The sequence below is a fragment of the Carlito syrichta genome, unplaced genomic scaffold (assembly GCF_000164805.1).
Source record: "Carlito syrichta isolate Samal-C Ts95f unplaced genomic scaffold, Tarsius_syrichta-2.0.1 Scaffold303580, whole genome shotgun sequence".
Taxonomy (NCBI): domain Eukaryota; kingdom Metazoa; phylum Chordata; class Mammalia; order Primates; family Tarsiidae; genus Carlito; species Carlito syrichta.
Genome location: NW_007247676.1, coordinates 219,929 through 246,624, shown reverse-complemented (window position 1 = coordinate 246,624; position 26,696 = coordinate 219,929). Strand labels below are relative to the sequence as shown.

At 38.7% G+C, this 26,696-nt stretch overlaps 1 protein-coding gene across 1 annotated transcript in view; it reads right to left on the bottom strand.

Annotated features, from left to right (window-relative positions):
- LOC103261061 (peroxidasin-like protein) overlaps nucleotides 1–26,696 on the bottom strand; it is a 334,905-nt gene that overhangs the window by 118,627 nt on the left and 189,582 nt on the right. The window contains 9 exon segments of the mRNA XM_021712669.1: nucleotides 8,704–8,714; nucleotides 15,239–15,397; nucleotides 16,944–17,062; nucleotides 20,708–20,885; nucleotides 20,888–20,965; nucleotides 21,221–21,228; nucleotides 25,399–25,481; nucleotides 25,484–25,539; nucleotides 25,542–25,567. Coding sequence (XP_021568344.1) covers nucleotides 8,704–8,714; nucleotides 15,239–15,397; nucleotides 16,944–17,062; nucleotides 20,708–20,885; nucleotides 20,888–20,965; nucleotides 21,221–21,228; nucleotides 25,399–25,481; nucleotides 25,484–25,539; nucleotides 25,542–25,567 — 718 coding nt within the window.

Here is a 26,696-nt window from a genome sequence, read left to right as displayed (position 1 = left end):
AGCAGCCTACAGCCCTGGAGCCTTCCCATTGAGAAAGTCCTCGGGTGTCTCTCCCTGTTCAGGTCTGCACTCTGCTCTTGAAATACAGCAAGTTCTCTCCTGTGGAGGAGGGGGACAGCCTCGCCCTGCTGGGGAACAGAGTTTGGAGGGGATTCTTCCTGACTTGGCTGAGGAGACTGCCACCAGTCACTGGCAGTACACATCAGCCTGGCTCACTGGGTAGGCAGGTGTTCCCTGCCCATGCACCTCCAGCGGGTTGGGAAGTTGTGCTCATGGAGACTGACCCAGAATGGGTATTTCTTCCCTTCCGCTTGAGCTGCAGTTGCCCACCGCTGCTGCCCTCTGCCCAAGGCTCCTCCTGTTTGGGACCCATGACTCATGCACAGCTGGGAGGAGGAGAGACAGCCCAAAGCAACTTTGGCTCACTCACCCACTTTCGTCGACTGGGCAGGTCTTCAGTTCTTGTAAGAGCCTAGTGCAGAGCGTGGGGGGCGAGGGTAGGGTGCCCGGATTCCCATGTCTGCCATCTGTTTCTGATCTTTGTATTCAAAGAGACCTTTGCAGGGTGCAGGGTGTTTCACCCATCCAAAAGTGCTCAAGGTGTCTCCGTTTATCAACATATGGTTTCCTACTCTCTGCCTTACTCTGCAAGACAGGGGCCAGTCTGCTGCTCCATGGAGGCCATCTTGGATCCCTCCTCTTTTTTTTGAGTCGGAGTCTCACTCTGTCGCCCAGACTGGAGTGCAGTGACCGCTCCCGGCCACCGCAGCCTCGACCTGCTGGGCTCCGAGATCCTTCTGCCTCAGCCTTCCAAGTAGCTGGAATTACAGGTGTGTGCCACCATGTCTGGCTAATTTTTGCTTTATTGTAGAGATGCAGTCTGGTCAAGTCGCTCGGGCCAATCTCGAACCCGTGGGCTCAGGAAATCCACTCACCTAGGCCTCCCAAAGTGCTGGAATGACAGGCTGAGCCACCAAGCCCAGTCTAGCTCTTTTTTTTAATGGACTATTAAATGGGGTTCATTATGATGTTGGAGCCATAAATGCATTTGAAGGGTGGTTCTGCAGGGGAAATCCGGGTACAGGGAACGTGGGATCTTCCTGTTATCTCTTGCAACCAAATGTTAATCTACAATTATCGACAAATAAAAAGTTTAAGTAAAACAAATCAGTTGCAATCATGTGCCTCCTAGAAACGTTTTCCTCAACAACAGGCTGCATAATAGGACGGTGACTGAAAAATTCCTATTGGCTAGTGATGCTGCAACCCTCCTCATGTAGCAGCGCAATGCATTAGTCACGTGTTTGTGCTGGGGCTGGTGTAAACAAACTTACCACACTGTCAGTTGTATAAAAGTATAGCACATACAATCATGTACAGAGCATAATACTTGATAAGGATAATAAATGACTATGTGACAGGTTTATGTATTTACTCTACAACAATAGCTCCCTTAATGTCATCCATAGGCTCTTGGAAATGGTGAACTTTAGGTAAAATGATGAGTACTAAACCCATCTTTTCTTAGGTTAATTGATATAAGCAAGAGTTAAGTCCCTACAGCATACTTCTGACCACGAGAACAACACCAAACTTCTAAATAAAAACCAAAGCACTTTAAATATTAAACACAAAAATAAATGTGAGCTACATATAACTGTAAGAAAATTAATAAAAAGTCAGAAAATTACTTGCCCGGGAATTCCAGTTCGGAGCAGGGAGTGGCCAAGCCTATCAGGGCAGACCAGAGCATAAGGCGGGCACCAGCCCTGGACAGGACACCCTCCCACCAAAGGGCACACTCAAATGCACACTCACAGTCACTCACACTGGAATCATTTAGACACACCAATTCACCTAGCATGCACACCTTTGGAATGTGGGAGAAAAGTGAGTACACAGAACAGAATGTATAAGTTTACATACGTCTTCTTATAAGCCCACTGATTAACAGATGTCTAGGGAATTAAATGTCAGTCTCCCCTTCCGGATGAACTTTCTGATTTATGAGAAGCAATTCTCCTCTCAGTATCCAAGAGCAGGAAAGGCCACTTCCCCTATGCACTGCAACCCCGAGGACATAGACCTCATTTCCCAGACTGACTCATAGTCTCCAGGCGTGGTCAAACAAGTTCTGGCCTTCTCAGTAAGCCCTGCAAGGTAGGGGAAGCACACCTTTGTGGCCTTCGGTGACTCATTGCTGGGACCACCTCACCTTGCTTCTTCTGCAGTGGGCCTTTGTGGCAATCCTGGGACTATTCGAAAAGTCTTCTTGATAGCCTGTTATCTGTGTGTTCAGACCCTCCTTGGTCTCAGATATTTTTCTGTGGCTCTATTCTGACTCGATAAATGTAACTTCTTTCCTAAATAAATACTTTAGCTGTTACTTTAATTTTAAAGTGTTTCACAAGCAGAAGGTAAATACTGAGTACCTGTGCAGGGTCAGGAAAGGCAGTGTGTCATGAACTATGTAGAGTGGCTGGGAAGATGCCACTCCACACGGGGGGTACGTGAAAACTCCACACACACAGTGGTTCTGGTCAGAACCGACTTTTTTCTCATCAAAATTGTAAGAAAATGACATTATCAGAGAACTTGCTGTACTAAACATTTTGTTATTTTAGAGTACAATTTTTCTTCTTTTTTAAAAAGTGAACTGCAAAATAGCCTCCGGTATGTCTCTCAGGGAATATTCCAGAAGCAGCGTTATCATCCTAGGAGATGGCAGCTCCATGTGTGTTATTGCCCCCGAAGACCTTCCAATGGAAGAGGGTGTGACAGTGAAGACGGCGATATTGATGACCCTGACCCTACGTAGGCCTAGGCTAATACATGTGCCTGTGTCACTGTCTAAGTGAAAAAGTAAAAATAAACGACTCAAAGTTTTAAAAACAGAAATAGGCTCATAGAACAAAAATATAAGGAAAGTAAATATGTTTGTTCAGTTGTGCAACGTGTTTGTGCTTTAAGCTTGATGTGATTATGAAAGAGTCAAAAAGTTAAAATTTAAAAGTGGATAAAGTAAAAACGTTACAGCAAACTCAGGTTAATTTATTATTTAAGAAAGAAAAATGGTTTTGAATAAACTTAGTATCGCCTAAGTGCACAGCGTTTGTAAAGTGTACAGTAATGTACAGTCATGCCCTAGGTCTTCATATTTTCTCACCAGTCAACTTCCAGTCCTACAAGCTCCATTGATGTCCTAGACAGGTGTATCTTTTTTAATATTCTTTTTTTTTTCATTTTTTAATTTTAAAGATTCTGTACTGCATTTTTGCTTTCCCATTTCGACGTTTACTTACCATTGTGTTACAGTATTCAGTAGAGTGATATGTACAGATCTGTAACATAAGAACAATAGACTGTGTGTAGTAGTCTAGACCTGGGTGTCCCCAACCCTCACTCCCAGACCAGTACCCCGGTCTGTGGCCTGATAGGAGCTGGGCAGCCACAGCTGGAGGTGAGCAGTGGGGGAGCAGAGTTCTGTCTTCAGGCAGATCAGTGGCAGCGTAAGATTCTTATAGGAATGCAAACCCTATTGTGAACTGCGCATGAGAGGGATCTAGGTTGACCGCTCCTTATGAGGATCTTACGCCTGAAGACTCCCATCTCCCTTCCATCCATGGAAAAATTGCCTTCCACAAAACCAGTCCCTAATGCCAAAAAGTTGAGGACCGCTGGTCTAGACCATCTAGGTTTGTGTAAGTAGACTTAGGCAGACTTTATGATGTCTGCCTAAGGATGCATTTCTCAGAATATAGTCCTCTCGTTAAGCAATGCACTGTTATATATTATTTCATAAACATCATACCCAGACTACTGGCAAGAAGGTTGCAGTTGAGCAAAGATAAACAAGAAAATGAATTGACATGGCCTTTGAACACATTTATAATGTTCATTTCTTCAATTAAGGAAGTGAGAGCTTTCATCATATCTTTCTTGTGTCTTTCTGTATCTCTGCAAAAAAATTGTAACATCAGAAATGTATTACTGACAGAAAAAAGGATTCTGTTTTTATGAGAAACTATTTTCTTACATATTCAAATCTCATGTTTTATGTTAGCACCTATATTTGAGGTTGCTGAGACTCTAGCTTATAGATCACTGACGATGCATAGTGGACATCTCATGAGGACCAGCACGAGCCTATCATGCAGTGACCCTCCCGCTTCAGCCAAGAAATCTCCAGCCTCTCACTCTGCACATCATCACCTCCATTGTCTGATTTTCCTCAGCCCAGTCACTCTCACCTTCTGTCATAAGAGTCATTTGCACGAGCCACACCATCACTTACAACATTTTGAAAATATCCAACTCCACAATCTAAAGCAAAGCTTTTCATCTCCTCATTTTGACTTTATCTTGACTACTAAGACCTCCCACTTCTTCGCTGTCGACGAACATTCTCCCAGCCTCATTCCCTTCCCTTTTCAGCCATGATTCTGTGAACAGATCTGAACCTGAAAGGGCCAGTCACTGAAGATGCATCTTGCATGGCTAACTGCCTTCAGCTGAAAATAGAGACAAGAAGCCACTTGCTGACTAGAGTTGGCACACATGCTCTGAGTTCCCTGAAAACCTGCACCTTTTAAACTTTGGGACTTGGTAGCACTCACCTGAACCAAGCAATCAGAACTCAGCTGCCTTGACCAACCAGAACTAAGGAAGTGTTATCCTTCTTTTGTTTTAAGGGACCCAACTGGGAATCTCAGCGGGAACTTTTGCTGGAAAACTTGAACCTTCTATTCCTTCACTGGAACGGCACCTTTGTTTTACCCTGAAGGCTGTGTCTCCCCAGTTTGCTAACTGTTTACCAAAATAATGGCCTTTTCTTCCAAATTCCTTTCCAGAGAACTTTTGCTCACAATCTCAAGTTTTATCACCTTTACCCCTTTTCTTCCAAAACTCTCAACTTCTTTATTGCATTGTCCTTCCTTTCAACATCTCTTCACCATTTTCTTTTCATCTCACCCTCAAAGTATCTGGAGTAAAAATAGAATAATCCTAAATTCTAGTCTGTCAGAAACAAACTGCCCTTATTACTACAGACCCTATTTCAAAATAACGACAAACTCCAAGCATATATTATCTTTCAAGTCAGTTACTTCATCTCTTGGAACGCCCATCTCAGACAAAAAACTCTTTAACAGTTTATCTGTATAAAATTTTGTATTATGTATGAGAAAAATTCTGACATATATAAATTTAAAATGTGTGTATTTCTTGCAACTTGATAACATTTGTTTCCATGTCTTGCCTTTTTGCACTGGCTAGGATCTTCCATTACAACATTGAGTAGATACAATCTTCTTTCTAATTTTAAAAGGAATATTTGTAGCATCTTACCTTTAAAAATGTCATTTTCTAGCATCTTTTCTTAATAATGAACAGATAATATATTTAATCAAATGTTTTCTCTGCATCTATTGAAATGATTTGTCCTCTATTTATCTAGTAATGTCAGTGTACTCAATTGGACAATATTTTGCACAGACTATTCAGATTTGTTTCTCATCATGTCCTTTATTAGTTACATTTGGAATGCACCCCATGGTTTGTTTCCTGGAAAAGTTTATATAAGACTAGATTGGTAGCTGGGCTCGGTGGCTCAGCCTGTCATCCCGCACCTTTGGGATGCTGAGGTGAGTGGATTGCCTGAGCCGGCGGGTTCGAGACCCACCTGTGCAGCGAGACCTCATCTCTACAATAAATCAAAAAATTAGCCGGGCATAGTAGTGTGCTCCTGTAATTCCAGCTACTCGGAAGGCTGAGGCGGAAGGATCTCCGGAGCCCAGCAGGTCGAGACTGCAGTGGCCAGGAGCAGCCACTGCACTCCAGTCTGGGGGACAGAGTGAGACTCCAACTCGGAAAAAAAAAAAAGACTATATTGACTTTTAGAACATTTACTAAATTCGATTGTAAATTCATTGCTAGACTGTTTTACTCCTTTCTTATAGCTTCTTTATTCAAACAACTAATTTTTAGTTTTCTAATTTCAAGTTTCCTCCTTTCTGACTTGACTCTTGTAGCCTTATTTTTATTTTATATTCATTTTTGGTGTCTTTGGCATTCATTCTTTTAAAAGCCTGATTAATAGATTAACCAACTTATTAATCAACACAATTCAGATATACAAGAACAGTATAACACTTCAATCCCACTGATCATTTTTCCAACGTATACTCTATTGTAAGGCAGTATTTATGTGATTTTCTTCAATGTCATATCTTAATAATTGCAATTTTATTATTGAACACAGAAAATATTTTAATATGATCTATATATCTGCCAGTTTCTTTGCTCACCATTGCAAATCTCAGACACTATTTCAAAATTTTCTCCTGCTTCAAGAAACATAATCTCTATAAATTCCTGTAGAGTAGCATCATGGTTGGCAAACTCTCTGCTCATCTGAAAATGTATTACTTGGCTCTCATTCTTGAATAATTTAATGGGGATACCATACTGTATTCCCAGTTTGTTTTCTGAAAATATCTTTATTTCACTCCTATCCTAGAAAGATTTGATGTGTGTGCAATATAGACCTACAGTTAGTTATTATTCTAGAAACACTTTGAAGAGTGGATTCCAACATCTTCTGACTTCTGTTGCTGCTGACACGAAACCTGTTGTTAGTTTAATTGCTGTAAGCAATTTGTCTTTTCTCTAACTGTCACTTTGCTCAGCTCTGCTCAAATGTCACATCCTTCTAGAGACCTCCTCGACCATGCTCTCTAAATGACACGTCCTAATATCCTTTTCTGGCCCCATGCCTTTCTTGGCTTCTTCATCACACTCAACACTCTCTGGAATACACTATAGTTATTTCATTTTCTTTCCCCTCAGAGGAAGGACATCTTCTTTGAGAGAACTAGTATTTTTCTGTTGTCTTTACTGTTAAATCACCAGTGAGTAAAATAATGGTGCCACACAATTGGTGCTCAACAAACATTAAAATATATATTTCATCCCATGCAAGAAATGGCTCCAGAATGTTTGCTAATAATCTTTGGAACTCTTGAGAAATAGGAAATAGGAAAGTTAAAGTACACTAGAATTAAGAAATTAAAACTTCCAGTATGTTCTGAACACTGCAAATAAGTAACATTGGTATTATTCCCCAAAAATTCTAATCATCGACTGAGTAAAATAAGAAAACTGCATCACAGAATTATGGTCAAACATAAGACAAATCAATTTGTCATAGATGTAACATGTTTTTATTGTAGTAAACATTCTACACATTTTCATGTTACAGACACAGAGTTAAAATGTAGGATGGAAAAGGGCTCTTTAAAAAATATTTATAATGATTGAATATCTACACCCAAGAAATATTAGTGGTAGAGTTCTGTTCTTTCCACATTTTATCTACGACAAGGACAAACAAACACACAAAGCTGTTATCAGTTTGTGTTTGGATGCAAAATATTTGGAATAGCAAATAATTACACAGGATGACACAGTCAAGAATGAAGAGGTGTCTTTGCAACCTGGTAGTATGACTAAAATAAGCAAATTAAATTTCTTTTAAATAACTTTTGGAATTTTTTTAATTAAGGAAAATTATCTTCACAAATAGATGATAGGAATAAATAATTCACTGACAAAGACCCCTGGGGATATTACTGATGAAATATCATGAATGAGTCCACATCAGCCATGAAAACTATTCTACACTTCAGCTATCCTCAGCCACTCTACATAGTTCACAGCACACTGCCCTTACTGGCCCTGTGCATTTATTCAATATTTAATTTAACATTTTCAATTTAAAACAATGACTGAAGTATCTATTTCAGAAGGAAGTTACATCTTTGAGTCAGAATAGAGCCACAGAAAAGTGTACCAGAGAACAGAGAGGGTTTGAAAACAGATAAAGGGTGTCAAAGGACTTTTCCAGTCATTCCAGAATTGCTGCAAAGGAGCTAAGACAAAGAGAGATGGGTGAGATGTGACAGGGAGGCCAGAGGGGTTGTGCCAGTTTGTCCCTGCGGGGCTAACTAAGCAGAGCCAGAATCTGTCCAACCACTACCAAGTGACTGTGAGTGAATCTGGAAAACAGGGCTCCATGTCCTTGGGGTGCTTAGGGGAAGAAATGTTTCATTCTCTTGGATATTGAAAAAAGAATTGCCTCCTATAAAACTGAAAGTCAGCAGCAACAGAAGGGGAGACTTGCATTTAATTCCCTAACTAGACATGTGCTTATTCAATAGACTTGATGATATGATAGATGTGAACATCAGCAAAGAGAACTTGAGAGGAATGGCAAAGCTGAGAGATAGAGCAGCTTGGTAAAATGTAAGAGGACTTCAGTTTATGGAATATGAAATTAACAATATTTTTTACTTGAAAAATATGAACTTTATTTCTCAACACAAGCTTCAACAAGTTCAAGATACTTCTACAAACAATGATGCCAGCCATTTAGTTGATCCCTAAATAACTAGGGTCCTGGGAATTTAATGATGTCAATATAATCTTTTTTACATCATTAACTAAAGAAAAATGGGTGGCCTTTAAAACATTTTTAAGATTAAGAAACAAAAAGAAGTCAGAAGGAGGCAAATCAAGACTGTAAGGTGGATACCAAGTGATTTCCCATGGAAATTCACAAAATTCTCATTTGATGAGAGGAATGAAGAATGTTGTCATGATGGTTGGGAAGGACTCTCTGTTGGGCTTTCCCAAACATTTTTGTACTAAAGCTTTGGCTAACTTTCTCAAAATATGCTCATGATAAGCAGATGTTATTCCTTGGCCCCCCTCCAGAAAACCAACAATCAAAATGCCTTGAGCATCCCAAAAAACTTTGCCATGACTCTGTTCTTGATCCATCTGCTTTTGCTTTGATTGAACCCCTTTCACCTCTTGGTAGCCACTGCTTTGATTGTGTTTTGTCTTCAGGATTGTACTGATGAAGTAAAGTTCTATCTCTTGTTTCAATTCTTTGAAAAAAACTCTTCAGGATCTTGATTCCACATGTTTAAAATTTCCACTGAAAGCTTTGATCTTGTCAGCAGTTGATCTGGCTACAACAGTTTTGGTGCCCACTGAGTGGAAAGTTCACTCAACTTTAATTTTTTTAGTCAGAATTGTGTAAGCTGAACTCATTGTGATGTCTATGATGTTGGTTATTTTTTTCTGCTGTTAATCATTAGTTACTTCAGTTAAGGCACAAATAAGATTAATGTTTTCCTTGCAAATTAATGTGGGAGTCTGTCACTGCAGGTTTCATCTTCAACATCATTTTGTTTCTTCTTAAAACAGATTATCCATTTGTAAACTGCTGATTTCTTTGGGGATTGTTTCCATAAACTTTTCATGAAGCATCAAAAATTTCACCTTTCTTGTATTCAAGCTTCACCATAAATGTGATGTTTGTTCTTGCCTCAATTTTAGCTGAATTCATGTTGCTCTGATAAGGGCTGCTTTCAAACTGATGTCTTATCCTTCTTAGTAACACAAACTAGATACTGTTTACACATGTTATAACAAGTTAGTATGAGTTTATTTTAATCCAAACAAATTTTGAAATCCACACATAGCTTTTTAATAATACACGTTTTCCATGAACTTTTTGAAGTTCACTAGTATCACTGGACAGATAGATCATTTGCCTGATAGTGAGTAATTTCCATAGAAGATGGCAGTTTATCTTTCAGGTAATACCTTCCAGAACAGTCCAAGTGAGAATACTGTATTAGCTGGGGCTGTAGAACAGATCAGCTGTAAGAAGAGATAAGATTGACTGAAAGGAGAAAGAATGGATCAGGGTCTCCCATGTCATAGAGCAGAGTCGAGAGAGTATGTCAGTATGGTTTCTGAACAACACATACATGAGTGTTGGAGAGCTGGCCCTGCAAAGTATTCCCATGTCCAGGAAAGACTAAGCAGCAACAGAAAGAGAGGCCACCATGCCACTAGTCTCTAATCAGAGGCTATCGCCCCCTTACTTTCTTCTGTATCATCACTGGGAAGAAATGGACTCAAAGTCACTTTTCATATGTCTACTGAGTTACTCTCAAATCTTTGATTATTGAATTGCTATATATTCTTCACTGAGAGAAACTGCCATCTATTTCACTCATCACAGTCCTAGGTGAAATTAACTACATTGGTAGATTGCATAATGTGTTTTAATATACCATGTAGGTACTATATTTTATTACTATGGGTTTATTATGTGTTTTATTATTTAGTAATATCAGTCCTCCTTAATTCTGGTCATTTTTTTCAAAATTTTTTGGTTATTATTTCTGTGTCTTTAAGTTCATTTTAATGATTTGTCAATCTAAACCTACACTGAATGACAACATTAAGAGTGGAAACTCGGGCTGGGCTCGGTGGCTCAGCCTGTAATCTCAGCATTTTGGGAGGCCGAGGTGAGTGGATTGTCTGAGTCCGCGGGTTCAAGACCCGCCTGGGCAACTTGATGAGACCTCATCTTTACAATAAATCAAAAATTAGCTGGGCATGGTAGTGCACGCCTGTAGTTCCAGCTACTTGGAAGGCTGAGGTGGAAGGATCACCGGAGCCCAGCAGGTCGAGGCTGCGGTGGCCGGGAGTGGCCACTGCACTCCAGTCTGGGCAACAGAGTGAGACTCCAACTCATAAAAAAGAGTGGAAACTCTTGGTCTGTTCATTTATTTAATGAAAATACTATATCATTTCTCTATCAAGCAAAACTCCAGCTAATGAGTTCAGTAGATCTATTTTATCATGTTGAAGAAATGTCTATTCAGACCTATGCTATTAGTTTTTAATGAGAATAAATGTTGAGTGTTGAATCTAAGAAATGTCTCTTTTGTATCTATGAAAAGAATCATAATTTTTCTCCATAAATCCATTAATATGATACAATATATTAATTGCTTTCCTACTATTGTTCCATCCTTGAATTTCTGTAACAAATGTCATTAATGTTTTTAATGTGCTACTGGATTCTTTATGATTTATGATTATATTTATTTATTTTTATTCATGGACTTTTAAAATAGAAATGTGAACTAGGTTTGCTTTTTTATTTTTGATGATTCTTAGAATTTTACTATCAAGATTATGCTTGCTTTTAAAAAATTTTTATAGCACTCATTATTTTCTAATCCTTAAAGCAACTTAAATAGCATTGGGAATGTTATTTAAAGGATGGATAGTTTTTCCTGGGAAAGCCTCCAATGACATGGTTTTACTAGAGGTAATTCTTTTACAAGTTTAATGCACAAAGTAATTAACAGCCTGTGCAGCTATGCCAGAGAGTAATATTGGAGTACCTGTTCTGCTCTGACTCCTAGCAATTTATATTCTTTCTGGAAAATTCTGTTTAGAGTTCTATCTCTTCTGGGATGTTTTAATTAATTATATCTTATATAAAAATTACTAGTTTTATTCATTGTTTATAAATATTTGCATATAATTAAGAAAAATATAGAGGCAAAAATAAAATCACTGCATAGTTAAAGGTTAGACAGCTCTTTACAGTGAAAACACGCTGTCAAAAACACGTAAGGGACATGAGAGTAGACATGAGAAAAACAAACAAAATGACCTGAAAATAAAGAGCTAAACAAGATTGAAAAGCAAAATGAGAGCTAGAAATCAGGCAAAGATGATCAACAAATGAGTGACTCTCACACATCTTGGTCTCAGCTGCCCATCAAAACTGGACTGGATTTTGTAAAAATGTGGTATATATACATGATAGGCTATTACACACCCCTAAAGAAGGACAAACTTATGGACTTTACAGCAACTTGGATGGTTTTAGAGTCTATCATACTCAGTGATCTATCACAGAAACAAAGAACTGAACACCACATGTTCTCACTCATAAGTGGACCCATAGTACTATAAGAAAGGGCTTGGCAGTAGCCAGAAACTACCAGGGGTGGGGGCGGGGCAGCATATGACATCATTAAGGGAATCTGATCCCAAACCAGTTGAAGGGGGGACCAAAGGGAGGTCCAAACTTTACCTGTATGATCACCACTTGTATACCTAATCCTGAATTGTATCCCACATCTTTAAAATAAAAATTTTAATTAAAATTAACTATATTTTCTAAAAAATAAAAGTCATGAGTATAGTAGGATTGATTACAAATCTCAATAATAAAATAACTGTTTTTGAATTGAATCTCCTACAATTAGTTGTTTTGGTTGAAGTATATAAAAAATTTACTTTATGAGGATGAATACTTGGAAAATAGAAAATGGAAGTATTTTCTAAAGATTTTCAGATTATTACAAAAGTCATTTAGTATCATGCCAAAATTTGACTATTGGCAGTTTCTTTTGCCAGTTTCCTCACTCACACATACTACTAAAAAGATATGTGCTCAAAGGTTAAGATTTAGTCAACGTAAAATATTTTCCTGCTTCATCAATGATATTCTAAAGTAAAATTACCTTTATTTCCCCCACTGCAAGCAACAAGTATAATGAGCATGTGTACCTTTGTCCATTACCTTGGTTCTGGCCGAGGTTCCAGCAGTTTTACCCACAATGACCTTTGCACCATCAGTGCAAATATCAGCACAGCGAGAGGACAAATAACATCTTGATATTGTGACGACATAGTTTTGACCTAGGAAAGCCCCTGAAAGAGTCTGGGGTTCCTTGCCACTAGCAATCCACAGCACACACTTTGAGAAGCATTACAATATATGCAAAATGTAGGAATTCCCCACCAAAACAAAAAAATGGGGCAACCCCTTCAGATCCCCTCCCACTATGGGAACTTTTCTGTCCTCTCAAATCTTGCTTTTTTTAAAAAAAATGATACACAAGGAGCATCAAAAGAATTCATTCAAGAGAACATTCCTTAAACAAAATAATATTTAAATCTCCATAGTAAAAGAACACATAATGCCATAAGGAAATTCAATGCTGAAACACCTTAGGCAAAATGAGGTTGTCATAGCATATAAATTTCATGAAAACTTATGCAATATGCACTAATAATGTTATGTAAGCCAATTCCTTGCAGGAAAGAGATGAAAACTCAGCAAAGTATCATTAATAACAGGTTTTAGGGGGGGGAAATTGGTTGTTCAGAATCCCAGAGACAAAATGATTCCTCTTGGTATACTTATTTTTGAATTTGTTCACTCTTCCATTCCCACCATTTTGATCCTAGGTTAGGTTTCATAACATATCACTTGACTTTCTTCATAGCTCCTGTGGTTTCTTACTTTTAGTGTCTCTCAACTCCAATCTATCCTATTCACTCTTTCCGTGTGGTCTTCACCCTCACCATTCACACAGTCTGGTGCCACAATTTGGGGTCTTCATTCTCTAAAATACGTGTTTGTTTCCACGTTCAGGCCTATCGCTCGTGATATTTTCTCAGCTATGGATATTTAGAGATGTCTCAAATTCCTCTGCATCTGTCAACTATTAGACTGCATGGTATATTATAATATTAATTCCAACAGAAACAACCTACAGTGTCTTAAAGAATTGAGGAATCCTCCTTAGGGAAGTGAGGTGGCTTCCGTATTGAGAACTGAAGGATCAACAGAAGCAAGTGAAGAATTTGTCAATGGGGCAAAATTAAGATGTCTCTTTAGCATCCTCGCACTGCATGTGCTTTGATTTAAATGTACAGGTTGAATTTTTTTCATTTTCAAAAATACAAATGTAAAAAATCACTAATTTTTGGATTTTAGTTGAACACCAATTCAAAAGTAGCTTGAAACCGTCTACAGACCATCTTCCCACCCATTTGACTTGTTATTTGCACACCCTCCTTGTAATTCCTTCTCCCCTCATAGAGTCTCAAATTCCATAAAAAGTAAGTATTTTGTATGTCCACAACATAGTGAAAAGTAATTGACAATAGGCCACACATAGATAGTAGCTCAGTGTAGTCTCTAGTCTACATTCAGGCATCAAGAACACTTCAGCATTGTACTCCACATCCTTGAAATATAAATAAAAAAATAAAGCACTTAAAAAAAGAGCACTTCAGCATGACCAAAGTTTCTTCCCACACCTATGCTGCTACATATGGCTGAGCTTTGCTCCTCCTTCTCGCATGCTTTTCTCTAAATACTTTGCCTCTGAGTTTAGATCTATACATAAGAATAAGTTATAGCAAATTTGTGAACAAACAGAAAATTATATTGAAATGTAAGGCAGTGCTGTTATGGAATTTATGCAATTTAGATGTTATATATTTTGTAACCAAGTTCCATCATTTCAACATAAGCCAGGAACTAAGAAGAAATTTCAGTATTGGTTAATAGCAACCATTTTTCCATTTTTACATAAGAATTTTCTTAAAAATGTAAGCTAGGAACTAAAAAGAAATTTCAGTGTTAGTTAATAACAACCATTTCTTCATTTTTGCGTTAGAATTTTCGTTAAAATCTTAAACCTTGAATTTTCTCTTTTTATATCTAAGTTGACAGTAAGTTACAGACAATCAACATAATCTCATTCCTGAATATGTACTGTTCACTGCACCTAAGTACATCAGTCACATGAGGAGTCTGAAGGAGAATGTTCACACTCTAATCCCCATTACCCTGAGCATGAAATAGGCATCAGTGTAAGAGTGAGACTGAGCCCATCAGACACGAGAAACTGTATTCTTTCGTAAGACAGTTTATGCAGGTAAGGCAAATTAATTACTGTAAATGCAAAAAAAAGGTATAAGAAAATCTGAAATGGCTTTTTTTTTTTTTTTTTTTGAGTGGAAGTCTCACTCTGTCACCCAGACTGGAGTGCAGTGGCCGCTTCCGGCCACCGCAGCCTCGACCTGCTGGGCTCTGGCGATCCTTCCGCCTCAGCCTTCCGAGTAGCCGGAATTACAGGCATGCACTACCACGCCCGGCTGATTTTTTGATTTATTGTAGAGATGAGGTCTCGCTGCCCAGGCGGGTCTCGAACCCGCGGGCTCAGGCAATCCACTCACCTCAGCCTCCCAAAGGCGCGGGATTACAGGCTGAGCCACCGAGCCCGGCTTGAAATGGCATTTTTTAAAAGAAAACATTATCGCATTAGTATTGTTAGAAAAAAATGTTAACACAAAAATAAAGTTATATAAAAGATTGATTGGAAGAAGTTATCAAATGCGCAACTTATGACATCCTATAAAATTGTGTATGCGCGCACACGTGTGTGTGTGTGTGTGTGTGTGTGTGTGTGTGTCATAAGGTTCCTGCCGGGTGTGTCAAAGACACAGAAAGAGGGGCTCCTTTCAGGATATTAAAATGAATCAGAGCAAGTATTACCTCTGGGCTTTATAGTCGGCTGGACAGATGCTTTTTTCACCCCAAGTGGACTGACTGCTTGACATTCATATTGGCCTTGACCGTGCTGTGCTGTGTGGTCCATTCTCAAAAGGCCAGAGGGGAGACTCCCATGCCGGCCTTCCAGAGGGAGCTGTCCTCCTGCAAAGAGAGTACTTAAGACCCAAAGAGCTGAAAGCCAGAGCCGTGTAACTATCCCGGGTAAAGACTAAGATCTGTGTTCCAGGAAATTCTTGATGTTGGGTTCCTATGAGGACTCCCCCTTAGCATTGCAGCTCCAGAACATGGAGGTGACCCCCCAACTCGGCCACTGTATTGCAAGGAACTGTATCACCTGTCACCATGAAAACAGCTCGGCCTCCTGACGAATTCCCCCACCTTCATGTGTGCCCTTCTCGGTCTTACCACAACCAGAATACAAATTGGGAAACCAATCTGATGCCTACATACAGTTTTCAAATATCTCTGAAACATCTGTTGATCACGTGTATGCAATATATGGAATAAAAAGACATTATTAAAATACAATATTTAAGTGCTGAGGCAGCATATTAAGAATGGTGATTTTGTGACATTCATGCTAACAAGCCTCACAGCCAAACCCATGTTATCGTTGTGTGCTTCTCACCCCTGAGCTTATAGGAATCTCTGGATATCCTTCTTAACACTTTGTTCCGTTCAATCACCAACAGTTAAAGGATATTATCACGCTCAAGTAGTTCAGAGAAAGACTTGTGTCTTATGGAATGTCTCGTTACAGATGGAAAAAATGACAGCTAACATTTATGACATGTGCACACAACGTTCCAGCTACTGTTTTAAATGTCGAAGAGAATAAATATATTCAAATCACTTCCCACAACCACCTTATGATGCAGATAAAATCATCAGCCTCAGTAAAAAGATGAGAATCTGGTTAAAAAAAAAAAGTAGTATTCTTTTGCCCAAGTTCACACACCAGTAAATGATGGGGTAGCGACGTGAATGTGGTTTTGTGGCTCCAAAGTTCACCCCCGACCAACTGGGATGCACTTCTCTTATCTCACAAAGATTACAGCAAAAATTTCAGCCAAAGACATCCATACATGTTGATGTGTTTTGAATTTAATCTAGTACCTGAACTAATAAAGATGTTAGGGTTTCCAAGCCCAGAGGTATCAGAGAAACACTTTCATCCACCCTATTGTCAAAGCTTTTCTGTAACATACCTGAGTTCCCTGGAAATGCCTAGTCTCTTTTAGTCAGGGACAGGCAGGTCCTGTCTGCCAGACCCATGGCCCACCCACCTTACACTTAAAGGACATAAGGAAAGCTCTCTTTTGCAAGCTTCATGGATGTTTAATACGTCGGAGCTTCACTTAGAATTGTACTGCATTTATGATTTCATTTTGTCACAAAAGAGGTTTTTTTTAAATTTTAACTGCTGAACTTTCCAATAATTTCATTTTAAAAATTAGAAGATAAGTCCTAGAGAGAATATTCTTAGGAAGTCCACACACTCAAATGCTGGAACTCCAAACATTACAAAAATTATGATGGTGTCATATTTAAATCAAAGATTACTTTCTGTGTGGTGTTTTCATGTCCCTGATAATAGCTTTGATAATTAATTTAAACGATTTTATTTTACTCTTCACAAGAGAGGGTGCCTATTTCTTCCCACATTTACTTGTAGATGTGCTAATACCTGCTTTTGTCCAGACAATCACCAGAGGTGGGCTGCCCTCAGCTTCACAAAGCAACGCTACAGCACATTGTTCTAGCATCACTTGATTCTTGGAGCTTATTGTAAATTGTAGAGGAGCCAAAGAGAATGGAAAAGCGTATTACAATTGAAAATTACTTTATCATTTTTAATGCCAAGAGAAAAAAGAAAATATGTTAAAAATACACTGTGTGATTAGAATTTGTTTTCACTTATTTATCACCAAGGATACGAAGCAAGTGTAAGTGCCTGTGGAGGTCTGCTCCTGATTGCAAGAAAACCAGAAATATACACATCATATCTGCAAAGCAGAAAAGCAGTAGCCAATAAGAAGAAATTATTTCTAAATCTTATGGCAGCTGTTTTATATGCTTAAGTCCTGTCAGTTATCATTTTACCAACTGTGATAAACATATTTAAAACTACAAATCATATTGGAATCATTAACAAAATAGGATTTCTTTTCAAATTTTCACATACAGACTAAAACTTGAAACAAGTTGCTTCATTTTTTTTTGACAGAAAAATATGCCTCTTAAAGATGAACGTTCCTATAATACGTGAAATTATGTTTTTGAAAAAGTCACATTTATGCCAAAATTCAGAGTTCCAAATATTCATATCCTGTATAATTGGTTTTGTATAACGTACAGCTAAGAGCTACAAAAACAGTTTCTAGAGAGGGATTCTGTTAATGAGCCTTTGATTAAATAAAACATAAATCAATGTGACCACTTAAGAAAGGCACATTGATCTCTGATCATACCTAAGTGATGGAAAGAACGTTCCCAGATACCTTGACAAGTTATTTCTCTGTATTGCTAGATCTTTGCACAATTCTTACCATCCCTTGCTTCCACCTCCCATCTGAAATACAAGAAATATGATAAAGTAAATAATATTTGGCAACAGGTATTTGTTGCAAGTTCTATGCTGTGCGCTGGTAATAAAGATTTTTTTTAAGTTCTTCACCATTTCTAAGGGGCTAGACCAAATAACTATGGTATAAGATTACTTACAAAGTCACACAAATTCATGAAACCCCTTACCGGAATGACTATAAGTTATTTATAATAGAGTTCAAGAAAAAACAGGTTGGAATACAGCCCACAGATCAGCAGACTCAGGTTCTTCCCTGCACAAATGAGGAAATTCAGACTTAAAAAAAAAAAAATCCTACCAAAGCTACTAAGTCAAAGAGGTAGTAGAGAATTTAGGCCATTCAACTCCCAGCCTGACGTTCTTTCCACAACATTAGTGCTAACTGCTAAAATTACTAGGAAAGATTTTAAAAGAATAAAAATATTTCTACATTAAAAAAATGAATTCATGACACACGAAAAGAACTATGTAATAAAAGTTGGCAACAGTAAAGAGAAATAATTTAGTCAGAGTTCCAATGTTGGGAAATGTGATTGTAACTTTTTATTAAAGTTTAAATTCAGCTAGGCAAATCTGAGTAAAAAGCATTGTTTTCTTTAATGTTCTCATAAAAAAGAAAAGATTCCCTATCCCAGCAAATAATAGAAAAACATTGGTAAGTTGTCAGACCACATGTGTTTCTAACACTAAAATGGCCTTGCTAGCTCAAGGGAAAAACTGTGCTCAGATGGGGAGAAAGCCAAAAAGACCTGAGCAAGACAGGCAGTGGAGTAGAGGAATTAGATGTCAAAAATAAGGTTGATGTTTCTGGGCCTTCCATTTAAAATGGTGGCCCTTTGAGTCATACCTCCAATGTATAAATAGCAGGGGATGAGCTGAAATGCTTTGCTATTTCACAAAAATCTATCCTTCTAACTACTCATGTCTGTGATATCTTCTACAGAAAGCATTTTGATTACACTGTGGATGACCATAGTAGGCCTTTTCACCTCGGCATTCTCACAGTGATTCGTATCTTTCATTGAAGCTTTTGGGGAGTTGTCATTCAATTTATCATTTACTTCAGCCAGTTTAGAGAAGGAAGTTTATCTGTGGGTAATTGTGAATCTTGGTTTAAGTGGACATTAAAAGAACTAAAGAAAATTGATAGACCAGCTCTTAAAATGACACAGAAGGGGGTACATCTTAAAATATATAATCTACGACTAGGCAAATCGCATATGCCTCTTTTATAAGTGTATAGAATGATTAATGGACCACTTCAAGACCAATTAAAAATCTGGACACACCGATCCACAAATGACACAAGGACACAGTTACAGATGACAAAGGATAAACAGATGGTGATTTCAGTGCAAAATGGCTGGTAAAAACAAATCATTAGCATATCATGGTACACAAAACAAGCAGGACCATTAATGCTGTCAGAGTTTAGTTCAGCCTCAATTGAATAAGAACTACACACAAGAGGCTGAAAACTAAAGACTAGCATGGTGTGAGGTTCAGGAGACAGCTGAAGTGAGAAAGTTTGATTAGGCATTGCATTTCTAAAAAAATAAGACCCTAAACATAAATTGATTCAAACAAAACAAAACCCAAACACCACCTTTTTTGAAAGCATTTTTCAATCCCACCACATTAAAAGTTTGAAAACAACGTTAGGGTCCTTTAAAAGTAATTTCCCCCAGGAACTACCAAAGTCCTCAAGAAAAAAAAAAATTATGTCTTCATCTTCTGCCTAGAGGAAGGAAAGTGTTTTCATGATATTAACGGTTCTAAGGAAAAACACAATTTTTCCTCAGACATGTCAATAGGAACAAGAAATTATTGGTCTATGGTTACGTAAGGAGTTGGTGCTAAACCAGTCGATTCATAAAACATTTTCTGGATTCAGGAAACCTAGGCTACATGAAGTTCTGTGCCTTTGGCGGGTTTAAGATCACTCTTGGAGCAGCCGGGGCTCACTGCCCAAAAGTTCTCCCAACTCAGGCCCTGCAGGAAGCTGGTCGCTTCCACAATTCTAAATTGCCTTTATTTCATATTGCTCAAGGTCCAGTGTTTTCATAGATAGCATCCTATGCACTTCTTAACTTAATTAAACTAATCCTGGTGCCAGAAGGCCTTACGATGGATCGTTGTAAATTACTGTGTCTTGTCAATTGATGAGAAACTGTTTTAGCTAGAACAGGACTTTTGGCAACCACTCCAATAACAATTACATTCTGCTGTCAACTCTAAACCCAGCAGGCGGATGGCATACATGTGACCACGCACATGTGTGCACGTACACACACACACACACACACACACACACACACACAGAGCAGAAAGGTAGGGGCAGCCCAGGTTAGCAATTAAATAGTAACAAGAGAATGTATCTTCCTTACAACACGATTGCATGCCCATGCATATAAATTATTTTCTGGATTCAAATAGCTTTATCATTGCAGCTTTTACACAGCCTGGCTACGTGTAAGAGCTCTCAGCGTATCTTCGAGTTATGTCGAGTCTGACACCAGACCTAGCCCCAGCCTTTCCACTTTTGTATCTGGAGCTTCTTTCCTGTATCTGTAAAATATTCTGAAGCACAAATATCTTCTGACAGCGCGTTTGCAGACTAATGACTTCATCTCTTTTGTTGCTAATAGTTGTTTCTGACCTTTGGATAAAGATTGAAGTGTGGGAAAAAATCCAACTTTTACCTTGAAGCAGATTAGTTTTGAAAATTCTATTGTATAAAAAAATAACAATGGGCAAATGGAAATACCTCTTCACTGACGTACCTGGCATTATTTAAGTTGAAAAATAATTTTCTGAGGTGGCAGGAGGAACATCTCAATAATAACTCTTCTGTTCTCACACTTTGTGCAATGATGTTTGCTGCAACTTGAACAGAGCCTTGGCTATTGCTGGCGTGACAAGTCAGTCGCCCGTGATCCTGCCATGTGATGTTCTACAGGTAAAGGCCACTGGAAGGTGCCGCGTGCCTGGATCCATCCAGCTCCTCTCCATGGTCTCTGGTCCAAGTAATATGGGCGTGTGAGTGGCCATACATTCCCAAGTTATGCTTGTGCCAATTAAAACCTCTGTGCCCTGGGACTGGATCACAAAGCTAGCTTTGGCTAAGGGTGAGAGAGAAATAAAACAAATTACAGCCAGTTGCTGTTAGGAAGGTGTATTTATTCTGCTGTGTGGCTTTAAGATTATTGTCAGCCGGCTCGGTGGCTCAACCTGTCATCCCGCTCCTTTGGGAGGCTGAGGTGAGTGGATTGCCTGAGCCCGCGGGTTCGAGACCCGCCTGGGCAGCGAGACCTCATCTCTACAATAAATCAAAAAATCAGCCAGGCGTGGTAGCGCGTGCCTGTAATTCCAGCTACTCGGAAGGCTGAGGCGGAAGGATCACCGGAGCCCGGCAGGTCGAGGCTGCGGTGGCCGGGAGCGGCCACTGCACTCCAGTCTGGGCGACTGAGTGAGACTCCAACTCAAAAAAAAAAAAAAAAAAATGATTATTGTCGTTTTCAAAACACCTGTATACTATTATATGCACACATTAAATTCTCCAAGATTAAATAAAACAAATTAAATGTGGATTTGGTATAAATGCAAGATTTTGCAATATTCCCACCAAATATTTATTTTAGGGGTGACAGGTTTGAATATTGCCATTTAAAGATACTTACCATTTTTAAATATAGTTCTACCAGTGAGGCATAGGCACATGTCCCTAGGAATAAAATAAACAAAAAAGCAAAATCTAACTAGTCATTGCACTTCCTCCTGTTTGTTGGCTATCTGAAATTCAGGCATAAATTTGGGAGTTGCAGGAATGACTTAGCGACAAAGAGGTAGCAATTATGAGGACAGAGAGGCCAGCATACAAAAGATTGAACAATACAAAGAAAGATGGCATTAGCTCATTGGGGTAATGTGGCAGCTATGTGCAGACCTACCTGTGCTACTGCGGCATAGAATCAAAACACATGTGCACACACAAACACGCATATACAATACGCATTCAAACTATGTCTAGTCAAGGGTTTTCATTACTCTCAGCTAAATTTATCACAAATTGATTCATCAAGTATTCATTAAATAGAAAATTTAGACTACCATATAAGGTGTTCCATGCATCCTAATTCAAAAGAGTTCTATCTTTTAATCTCAAGCAGAAATTAGGTATTAAAATGCCTAATGATTTGAGTCTAAGTTTGGAGGACAACTCAATTTCTGAGATGAACATACTCTGGAGTAAAGTAATTGATTTGATGTAATTAGGCAAGGAAGATTTAATTCAATTTTTGACAGCAGTTAATGTCTTAAGTATATTAGTAAAATGCTAGATGTTGGAAACATATAGAGACACACAAAACACACTCCTTTCCTTGTATGTTGATACTCTAAGTACAAGGACAGAGGACAAAGCATATATGAGAGGCTCCAAAAAATGGAATTTATTTATACAAATTGTATATTTATTCTTACATGTTTAAACTTCAGTCACTTTCAACGTACTATCTGCTTGATGCAATACACCTATCGAGATGCTTTTTCCACTGCTCAAAACAACTTTTGAACTTGTCACATGGGTTGCATTCTAATGCTTCTGTTGTTTCTTGTTTCACCACTTCTACATGGGCAAAATGTTTCCCTTTGAGAACTTTTTTTATACGGGGAAATGTCACTTCGGGCAAGATGGGTTGAGTAGGGATGGTAGGGCATGGTAGCCATGCAGTTTTTTTTTTAATCAAAAACTGCTGAATACTCAATGCAGTGTGGACAGGTGTGCTAGTAAATCACCCACCATAAAATGGTCAAATGCATTGAAAGAATCTCCCAAAAAATTCACTGAAGCTGAACGCAGCCTCTCACCACAATGCTAGATGGTAGACTGATGCTGGTGGATTCCTAGAACACCCACCTAGTACAAGGGGCCCGCCCTCCAAAAAATAACTCTGGCTTTTTGGGGGTCCTATCTCGTAATCTGTAAAAGTACGATATATCTGGGGAAGAATTATCTTGGAGTCAGGTGTCAAGTGCTTAGGAGGACATCTGACAGGAGAGAAGGAAAAGCTATTATGATCATTGAAATAAGAAATGTTTCTGAAGTCAATGGCAGCGGAAATGAGAAAAGAAAATAATCTGATACCTCTTGGAAATATTTTTTAGAGAACTGAGGAAGAAAAATTAGCAAGAGGATAAATCTGAGTTTACTGAAGGATAGTAATAGTATCAGTAGCGATAACGAACATAGGATGAAGTGGGTTTTGCAGGTAAATATGTCCAAGGGATGTAAAGATTTACATGTGAAAACAAGCAAGAAGCCGGGCTCGGTGGCTCAGCCTGTAATCCCGCACTTTGGGAGGCTGAGGTGAGTGGATTGCCTGAGCCCGCTGGTTCGAGACCCGCCCGGGCAACTTGGCGAGACCTCATCTCTACAATAAATCAAAAATTTAGCCGGGGGTGGTAGCACGTGCCTGTAGTTCCAGCTACTGGAAGGCTGAGGCAGAAGGATTGCTGGAGCCCAGTAGGGCAAGTCTGCGGTGGCCAGGAGCAGCCACTACACTCCAGTCAGGACGACAGTGAGACTCCAACTCAAAAAAAAAAAAAGAAATGGCAATGCTGATCCAAATATCAGAAAGACATCAGCAATAAAAATTAGGAGTTTTATATGAAGTATTAAAGCCTAATATTTAGGAATTGTGCTAAAATTCAGGGAGCTCTCAGATAAAGGAGGGAAAAAGTATGATTAGGGCAGGGCAGACTAGAGAGAGAGAAAGAGAAAAAGGCTATAAGGAAAACCACATTTTAGGAAGAAAGAAGAGATTTAAAGAAGGATCGAGTATGTTAGGGAAGGATCAAGAGAACGTGGTATCCCCAAAGTCAAAGTAAGAAAGCTCCCATGTGTAGGGTCAGACTTGACCTAGAGGTGGAAGAGGAGGCTTTGGAAGAAACTAGTAACAGCAGGTTCGTAAACTAGAAATTACTTGGGGACTATGAGAGAAATTCCCATCTCAATCAATCCCTAACGCTAGCATCTTTTTCTTCTGGTGTAACTCTTGATTCAGAGCAGTTTTCTCCAGGTGTTTTGCCACTACCCTGCCCACACTGCTACCAAGTCTCTTCTGCCTCATGGCAATAACTTGCTTACGTCCCTGTCTCCCCACACCCTCCTGTTTGTTCTCGGGACTGACACGAGAGACATCTTTCCAGAAGAAAAACAGTATCAATCACTCTCAGAGGAGTCAGGAATGAGCCTGTCTTACACTTCACCAAGCCCCATGTTATTCCCAGCCCTTCATCTTACCTCCAGAATTTGCATCCCGTGAATGGGTCCCGGTCTACGCTGTCTTTTCTCCTAAAATAATATTCCAGTCCCACCTATGTGGCGTTCTGCCCCTTGTCCTTGCTTTTAGCACAGAGGTCACTGTTTCCGGAGATGACTGGATGAACATAACTCTCCATGGCTACTTCCAAGACTCTCCTATCTGTTGGGGTGGGCTGAACTGATTCTAGAGAACCAGTTGTCAAAATTGTGATATTCTGCAAGCTGACTGTTAAGCATAGTCATTATTAAAAGTTAAATTAATAAACACATCAATCAAATATATTTTATTAATATCAAAGTTAACAAATACTGCAATTTACCACTTCTAATTATCGTCCCACATTTTACTATTACCAATCTTGAAGTTATTATGCCTACTGTGTTTGCTTGGTGGAAATATTATATTATGGTGAGATTCTGCACATCTCTCCTCAACTCCACATTCAGTGATGTCATGTTGGTAACTAGGAATTGGCATGGTGGGATCGTTTATACCACAGAATTTGGCAAATGCTGCAAATCATGACTTCTCTCTCCCCAAAGCCAGCTTTTAAACATTTACCAGCACACAACTCTCTTTCATGCCTCTATCTTCTCTCCTACACATCATAAAACTCATCATTTTTGTTGAATTAAGGTTATCATCTAATAGACTATAGGCTCAGTAAGGTGAGTGACAATGTATTTCCATCACCTCAAAATGTTGTCAGTAAACATGTGTCACAGTCATTGAGTCTGGCTTTATACAAGCCATTGAAATTATAACAAAGCAAAGCCCCTGGAAAGTTGAAGAGCATGGTAGTTAACCATGCCATCCTCAACAGCTAACTCAGTGGGCATTCAATAAATATTTATTGAATGAATTTATGGTGAGTGAATGATTGAATGAATTTCTGAAAAGGATAATACTCCTGCCTAGGTACCACTGGTTCACTCTGCCTTGGGATGCTGGAAAGCTGTTTGGGGAATCAAAATGGATATTGCAAAGTCTGTGCAATATGTATGTGCTGTACTGGAAAAGAATTAAGCCAAGAGAAAATTAAAACATGCTTCGAGAGAAAAAATGCAAGTTTCTCTATAGCAAGATAAGAAAAATCACGGCCAGAGGCAATTATTTCACTTTGAAGTATTGCATACTCTAAAAAAGCAATAAAAGGTCACTTTCTAGTGTAAATAACTAATGGAAAACTGATGTGCTTACACTAAGTTCATGCAGAAAATGAAATTTGCCCAGAAAATTGGAGTATCTGAGAATAGCATTGTGTCTTGACTTCCCCAGCGGAGTTTCTCGCCATACACTGAAAAACACCTTGTCCTGACTTTCTCTGGTGTTTCAGATGATGAGTGGCCCATCATCAAACATATTAAGTCACTATCATCTTCCAAATCCAATGACTGGCTGGAAATATATATTATACATATACATCATTTGATCCCATTCATATTTAAAACTTTTAACAACACTGAGAATACAGGACTTTATAAATATGTTTCTCGTATACCAACTTGTTACATTTATTTTATTAACTGAGTAATTCAAATTGTTTTACTTAAAGTTCTAGTTGTCTCCTTCCCTTTTCTAAGATCATACCCTGCCATAGGCTATGAGTCAACACATGATAGAAGGAAAGTCCAAATGAAGAAAAAGTACCAATTAGCTAAATGAGAATGTCTAGTCATCATTTTGAAGGGTTAGCTTCAGGAAAATAGCCTTGTTTTTGAATGGCCAGCAATGCAAGATACAGGTGAGACCAGGAGAAACTGGACAGTCCCGTGAATATGAGCCACCAAAGCGATTCAGTGCAAGCAGCACGAAATACATATCAGTAGGCATTTGTTTTAATTCTCAAATCCAAAAGCCTCTCTTTGTATTAAGCAACTTAATTATTTTAAATGCAATTCTAAAAGTGTTTAATGCGGACCCCAATTAAGACGATTTGCAAAAGCATAAGCCAACAATAGCGGAATCACATTTTTCAGAAGGTGATTCAATTTCCTGAAACTTCATGCTAAAACTCTGCAGCCCATCATGTCAAAGGTTATCAGATGTGTACGTGCTATCTATCATCTGGCAACACAATGCAGTAGAATTCATTAAAACTCACTATGTCAACAATGATATTAAAGGGGCTGCAGCACGTCACACCCCTACATTCAAAATCATTCCTTTTTCTGGTTATTTCCCTTTGTGTCCATATCCTCTTCACTATGCTCATAAAATTCATTTGCTCATGAATTATGATGCTTTTTCAAAATTAAAAGTCTTCATTGTTCAATATATTCCTTTCACATTGCCAGTTCGGTGCAAATTGAATATCAGTCATATGTTAAAACACAAAGATTTGCATAAGTAGAATATATTTGACCTTTTCTCCCTTGAACATGTGAGAATAAATACATCTGATTTCATGAAGAAGTATCAACAACCTCTATTAAGGTAATCCCATTGCAATAAGCATTTTATTTTATTTTTTTTTTTTGAGTTGGAGTCTCACTCTGTCGCCCAGACGAGTGCAGTGGCCGCTCCC